Source organism: Chelon labrosus (genome assembly GCF_963514085.1).
Source record: "Chelon labrosus genome assembly, chromosome: 8".
NCBI lineage: Eukaryota > Metazoa > Chordata > Actinopteri > Mugiliformes > Mugilidae > Chelon > Chelon labrosus.
The window spans coordinates 684,792-692,708 of record NC_140358.1 but is presented as its reverse complement, the minus strand read 5'-3'; the positions used below and the strand labels follow the sequence as shown (position 1 = coordinate 692,708).

The 7,917-nt window shown below is 40.9% G+C and overlaps 1 protein-coding gene across 1 annotated transcript; it reads left to right on the top strand.

Moving 5' to 3' along the window:
- Positions 1–2,945: 2,945 nt before the first annotated feature.
- Positions 2,946–5,792, top strand: LOC311491313 (THAP domain-containing protein 2-like). Its single transcript, XM_084549219.1, has 2 exons — positions 2,946–3,955; positions 4,612–5,792. Exons 1-2 carry the CDS (start codon positions 3,876–3,878, stop codon positions 4,841–4,843), a joined length of 312 nt encoding a protein of 103 aa, XP_084405345.1. The 5' UTR covers positions 2,946–3,875; the 3' UTR covers positions 4,844–5,792.
- Positions 5,793–7,917: the final 2,125 nt, after the last annotated feature.

The following is a 7,917-nucleotide window of genomic DNA, read 5'->3' as shown; positions in this document are numbered from 1 at the left end:
GTGGCGGCGTGCTTTACACCATTGCATCCGACGCCTTGCATTGCACTTGGTGATGTGTGGCTTGGCTGCAGCTGCTCGGCCATGGAAACCCATTCCATGAAGCTCTCTGCGTACTGTACTTGGGCTAATCTGAAGGTCACATGAAGTTTGTAGCTCTGTAGCAATTGACTGTGCAGAAAGTCGGCGACCTCTTTGCACTATGCGCTTCAGCATCCGCTGACCCCTCTCCGTCACTTTACGTGGCCTACCACTTCGTGGCTGAGTTGCTGTTTTTCCCAAACGCTTCCATTTTGTTATAATAGAGCTGACAGTTGACTGTGGAATATTTAGGAGCGAGGAAATTTCACGACTGGATTTGTTGCACAAGTGGCATCCTATGACAGTTCCACGCTGGAATTCACTGAGCTCCTGAGAGCGGCCCATTCTTTCACAAATGTCTTGTTTCACAGTCTGCATGCCTGAGTGCTTGAATTTATACACCTGGGGCCAGGCCAAGTGATTAGAACACCTGATTCTGATCATTTGAATGGGTGAGCGAATACTTTTGGTAATATAGTGTATGTGTCTATGTCCATGCAGCTAACGGCTACCAAAATGGAGGAATCGGATGAAAGCAGGACGGGATTTTTATGACCCTGTCAGTCAAAATGACTGACTACGAAAAAGTCTAGCGCAACCTCTGCTGCACACACTGCAATAGAGACCCGAAAAGCTCAGTTCAACAGACATGGCATCCCTGCCACCGTTAGGACAGATAATGGTCCGCAGTATTCATCGGAGGAATTCAAGGAGTTCTGTAAGAGCTATGGCATCCAGCACAAGACATCTTCACCACACAAGCCGAGCGTGCGGTGCAAACAGTCAAGAGGCTTTGGGGCAAAGCACTGCTAGACTACAGAACTACTCCACTCGAGTCAGTAGGCCTGTCACCAGCTCAACTCCTCATGGGCAGGAGGCCTCGTGACAAACTGCCCACTGCTCATGCACTACTTATACCCATTGCCCATGACCCTGTCAAAGTCAAGCATCTGCCAGACAAGACCAAGCACACCCAGAAATTTTACTACGACAGCAAGAGAGCAGCCAAACCCCGAACTGCCCCACAACCTGGAGATGAAGTTAGAATGTCCCTCCTGCCTGAGACAATGGTAAACGGTAATGGCCTTGCTTTTATATAGCGCTTTTCTACCTATTGGTACTAAAAGCGCTTCACAGTCACAGACACATCTACCCATTCACTCACACAAGCACACACACATTCACACAACCAGTGCAACTGGGGGTTCATTTCTTGCTCAAAGACACTTCGGCATGTGGCACATTCCGGGGATCAAACCGCTAACCCTCTGGTTTGTGGACAACCCACTCTGCCTACTGAGCCACAGCCGCAGAAGCGCACACTTTCTTGCCTCTGCTAGGTCCGTGTGTCCCAAAGCCAGCAAATAATCCTCAAACGATGTCAGCCATTGATCCCAGGGAACAGCTGAATCAAACAGGTAAGAAAAGTGGCGGTGGTGGTAAGACGAGCTCAGACATCCTTGTTAGCCAAATATTATGTTTGTGTAGGCCTCAATGACCATGACATGTAGCAACGTTGACATTGTGTTTACTGAACTGCCGCACACCTTACATTTTACGACCCTTACTGTATATCACTGCTGTAAGTCTTAAAGACACAGTAACCTGTCACTCACAGTGCATAACATAAAAGTCCAATAGTACACAATAAGAACTCAAAACTGAACATTTTCAGACATAACAGACATCAAGTTGCACTATTTGTAAAAAGGCTGTAAGATACAGTGGTAACGCAACAAACTTGTATAAGCGTATGAAAAATCATGGAAAACACAGAGCTACAGAAACTTCCTAAACATACATGCTACATGCTAAAAATTATTTGTTTTACATTTTTATAATATTTGTCGTGGAGTGAAAAATCCAGAAAGAAGTGCAATGAAGGGAGCGATTTCTGAACAAAAGCTTTTATTGTGATAATAAAGTATTTTCTATTTACTTATAACCTTTTCACATTCTGTACTGGTTTTTAATTGATTATTAATCCAAAAGGCAAAATCACAAAAACACTTAAAGGTTATGAAAATTCATTCAGATTTAGATTGATGATGTATCCACCTTAATTATTAAAAAGTATCGATATCAATATCAGCGATACTGGCCCTGTATTTACTTGGTATCTGATCGATACCAAATCTAGCGATATGCACATCACTAAATGGCTGTCCTAAAAGTCACTAGAAGTAACTAAATGACGTCATCAACTAATTATTAAAATATAAAATATTGAGCTTTTTATATATTAATAGAACAATACGCTCAGTACAACACTGGTCTTGACAGTCCATACACATATACATCTCACATGCACCCGACCAACACAATGAATAGGAACAGGACTATATTACCGCCCTCCCCTGTATAAAAAGAAAAAAACTAGATCGATAAAATACTTTAAATAAGTTACACCCCAGATCACAATTCTGGAAGTTTCAAATGAAAAGGTTGCCAATAGTGATATGAGCAAGACACAAGGAAAGAGCCAAAGGCTAGCCAAGGACAACACCTGAAAGCAATGAAGCCACAGTTGGAAAACTGGAGATATGGTGTCCAAATATTCATAAACTGTCCGTCTGAAAAGTGAAGCAGACAGGTCAGATACTTAAGGGGAAAACATTCCATAATTATGTTGTGCCAGTTTGACTTAGCGGGGGGTTTGTCACTGACAAAAAGATGTTCTTCCTTACTACTGAGGATATTATACAGTCTGGTGGAGTTAGCATCCACAATAGCATCTTGACTGGGGTAACCCAGGATCAAAGAGAGAGGGTCCATGCACAACACCACCAAATATATTTTCCAGATCTTGCAAAACATCCATCCAATATGCTTGAATTTTAGGACTAGACCAGATGCAATGAGTATAGGTGTACACTGAGATTTTACATTTTAAACATGCAGGTGAGACGAGCATTTTTTGCCATAACTAGAACATTTTTAACATTTTTTGTATAAACAGATTTAAAGGAACAGTATGTAAGATTGTGGCCAAAACTGGCCAAAACTGGTACTGCAATCACTTTCAAAATACTGTAGAACGGTGTATCCCCTCCAACCTCCCCCCTGACTCGAGGTTGCCAGGTTACCGAGGTAACGTTAGGCTACTCAATACGTCTCAATTACGTTTCACATTGCCATAATCGACGTGCTAATGTTGTTTTCCTCGGCGTTTCAGCATAATGACAGAGAAACGGGCTCATAATGCATTGCTACTGTTAGCAATGACGACTCGCCGTTTTTATTTCACAAACAATTCCTTACCTTTTCAATTCGATGACCCACCTCCTCTGTATGCGCTAACGTAACGTTACTTTGCACGAACATGCATAACTTTGTTCGACTGTCGTGAATATTTGAAATGTCCATTTACATTATGTACAAGTAAGTTAGCCAGGAGAAAATTAGCAACGTTGGCGTCTGTCTTCAAATTCTTCTCCGTTTTCAGCCGTCTCCATCTTTCAAAGGCATCTCCTATACAAATCCTTGTTTTATTTCCGACTTTGTCACGACGTAGTTCGGATTCATAACGAGGTCTAAGGTTTCGTAACGTTACACATGTTTTATCCGACATGTTCGTAGCTGCAGCTGCGGTAACTAGAGCAGAGCTGGCAACCCGGAAGACGAAACTCTACTGACTTCGTGATTGGTAGATAGGTGGAGGGTGGCGCCTCAGACCACATAGAAATACACACTAGAAGTCGCGTTGAGCCTCTTGGAATGCGTCGATACGGCCGCCATCTTGGTACAGGGGTTCAGTCGTTTGACTACGCCTTTTCACAGTATGAAAGCGAGGGAAGATGCCGGACTTTTGTGCGGCATATGGCTGTTCGAATGAGCGAAATAAAAAGACCAAGGAGAAAGGCATAACATTTCATAGGTAAGATTTTATTTTGTAGGACTATGATGTATGATTCTAAATGTTGTTTTTTGTTTGTGTTCATGAAAATAACGTTATTCACACGGTAACATTAGGCAATTGCGTTTGACAAGTGAGGGTAACGTAACGTTAGCTAGCGTTTTTTTAGCTAGCGTTTTCACTAGTATCACGTTTGATGGAAGAAACCCAACAACTATTTAAATGTATGATATCAAAATCTTGGAAAGGTGGTTAAGGTGGTAAGAAACTTTTTTGTCGGCTATGTTTGTAAAGTAATGTCTGATAATGGTTTTGCAAGCTATGGTCCACAACTGAGTAGCCTAATGAAATGAACTTGAGGTAAACTGTAAACGTTAACGTTAGCATTTACTTGAGGTAAACTGTAAACGTTAACGTTAGAAACGACTCGTTTGTGTTATTGTGAAGGAAATTAAAGACGAATAAAATACATTTATAAGTACTATACTGCCACTATATGTTAAAATATTGGCGTGGTACCATTGTGTTGTAGCCTATAATGCTATGCTCCCGAACAGACTGGTTTAGTTGCCAAGATCCATCATGTGCTAGGCTCTTGAAGGGTAGCAGCTAAAGTTAACGTTACTACAAATTGTATAAATATTGGGTGAACTTGTTCTGTGAAAATGTTATGTGCGTAGATTTCCCAGTGACGGGGAGAGACGCCAGGCTTGGACGCAGGCTCTGAAGAGAGAGGGGTTTGTTGCAAACCCAAGATCCTTGCTTTGCAGCTCCCATTTTCGTTCACTCGATTTTGATAGAACAGGACAGACTGTACGACTTCGAGAGAGCGCCGTCCCATCCATTTTTAACTTCCCCAAACATCTGTCTAAGGTTAACCATGACAATTTATTACATTACACCATATAATTAAACTTGAGTTGTTCTTAGCAGGCTTACTTTAGTTGTTTAGTTGTTCTTAGCAGGCTTACTTTTCTTTATAAATGACTTTTCTTTTGAATGTAATTTGTATGTATTTTGAACGTAAAAACAGGTTATGTTAACAAAAACCTATTATTTTATTTTATTCTGACATTCGTAACGAAACAAGAAAATAAACTCGCCGATTTAAGGTATTTTAATTAGGTATGTATGCCTTGTCCCCGATTGACGTTCGTCATACAGAAGCTGCATTCCCCTGTACCAAGATGGCGGTTCTGTTGACGCATTCGTTCCAATAGACCGTGGTAGTCAACGCGACTTCTAGTGTGTATTTCTATGCTCAGACCAAAACACAACATGACAACAATAACATCAGTTGAGGGCTGTAACTCTCACTTTTAAATGACAATATCCTGGCCGGACCTCTATTGTCAGTGATATAAGTATTTGAAATGAACATGATTTCTTCATGTCTAGTGACATATCAGGGCCATTTTATGATTAATTGAAATACATTTCTTACATACTGTTCCTTTAACTTGACAACATTAACAATCTAAATGGACCAAAAAGCAAGTTACCAGAAAATTATGGTAACTAGTCTGGTCCTAATTCAGGTTCATTGTTTTTTTTCAAAGTTTTTTATTTTTTTTAAATCAAGGATCTTGTTACGGTTTATCCAGGGGAGGAAGGACCCAAGTGCAGGACAAAGAGTGAGGAGGCAGAAGTGGGCAAAAACTGAGTTAATCAAACAAAAAGGTAACCAAAAGAGCTGCTGAAACAGCAGGAAACCACGAAGAACAAAGATCAAAACTCTCAAAAAGACAAAAATGTGACATGAGACTGGAGACGAAAACACTCGGAACACTGGGACACACAGAGGAGTAAAAACAGTAGTATGACAGGACAAGGAACAAAGGGGAAGGCAGGGCTATATATGCACACACGAGGAAGAGAGGGGTGACGAGACACAGGTGAAGCAAATCAAGAAACAACACAAGGTGAAATCGATGATCTAATCAAAAGGAAAACACGGACGTAACACAACAGGAAATCAAAAACTTAACAAAATAAAACAGGAAACCGGAAAACATGAAACATGAACCAAACTCAAAACGTGAACACAGGTGAAACAAAACCAGAACCATCACAGATCTCCTTACATACTCTACAGAGCAGGGGTATCAGTTTGGGAGCAAATGTTTTACAAAACTCACTTGGGAACCCATCAGGGCCAGGTGCTTTACCAGTCTTCATATTCCGAATCGCGTTCTCTATCTCCCTTGCAGTCAGGGGTCCCTCTAATCTATCCCTGTCTGCCCCGTCTAGGGATGGTATTTCCAGATTTTCAAAAACGCTCCCTGTCATTTATTTCTGAAGTATACAGAGCTTTATAAAAAGACTTAAATTGGTCATTAATACCCTTCTGATCTATAATTTTGTTTCCCAGATTATCCCCTATACCAGCAGCTGCTGATTGCTCACCATGCTCAAAGAGATCCTGTCTCGACCTAAGATATAGATCCTCCTCATGTTGACCTGTCAAGACATCATATTCAGTCTGGAGCAAAATCCGCTTTCTATGCAGCTCCTCAGAGGGAGCCATAGAATCAATTTCTTTTATTGCCTTCATTAATTCTGTGGTACGTTTCATCTTTCTTTTCCTTACACCAGCATTGTATGAAATGATTTGTCCTCGTATATAAGCTTTTAAGGATTCCCACAAAATGCCACTACTTATATCAGAAAGAAAAGCCAACGACTGGGGCCCAACTAGTACCAATGGTGTGTGACCTACCAGAAAAATCGAGGGCGACAGATGCCTGCAGACAGCCCAGTGCATCTGATATTGAACTTATATTGAAGCACAAGCTCATAGGTACACACTGCACACTTAATCTCTACTGAGAGCAGGTTCCTGGCATAGGCAATTTAAGTTTTAGCCTAGGGCGCCATCTGCTGCAAGACATTAAAAAAGAATAATAATTCAACATCAAGTAGTAGTCTGTCTGGAAGTGGTGGGCGGATCGATCCAAATATCGATAATATCGATACCAACATTGGTATCAAGATTGATCGATACCAATGTAATGAGATCGATACTTAAGTTTCAGTTTATCTGTTTCATTAAAAAGGCGACCTGACTTTGTCTAAATGCCGCTGCTGTCACAGAGCAGAGCAGGCTCATTTTGCTCCTCCTCCCCCTGGCGTGTGTTTGTTGTACCGTCACGTGACTCCGCGGCGCCAGGTGACCGAACACCGCCCACCGCTACCAGCCAGGCCCGGCCAGCAGCAACTCATTACACACAGCGAGAGAAAGATTTGGTTATATTTTCGGGCCGAAAATGAAACGATAGCAAGTTGTACTATTTGTAAAAAGGCTGTAAGAGACAGTGGTAACACAACGGACTTGTATAAGCATATGGAAATTTTAAAAATCCCCCGCCCACCTGGCCCCTACAGACCCCTGAAAAGAAGAAAAAAAGTGCACTGAAGGGGAGAAATGTTGTCTTATTTTTGTATTGTATTGTACTTCCTAAACACTTCCTTACATCATTTATAGTATTTTTGTAAAGCGTCTTGAGACGATTTGTATTGTTATTGACGCTATATAAATAAAATTGAATTGAATTGAATTGAATTGATAATTTTGTACACTTTGTCTGTGAAGGTTCTCAGTCAGCCAGGTCACGGTATATCCAAAAAAGGTTAAAAAAAAAAAAAAAGTATTTTCTATTTACTTACAAACTTTGCCTAAATTCTGTACTGGATTTTAACTGATTAATAATCCAAAAGGCAAATCACAAAAACCCTTAAAATGTCAGGAAAATTCATTCTGATTTAGATCGATTCAGATTGATGGTGCATCCATCTTAATTATTAAAAAGTTCTGATATCGATATCGGTATCGGTATCGGCGATACTGGTCCTGTATTTACTTGGTATCGGATCGATACCAAATCTAGCGGTATCGCACACCTCTACTGTCTGGTGCAGCTACATGTCACAGGGACTGACTTTGATGTAAAACCACACAGCAACTTTTGTATTCTGTTTATTTT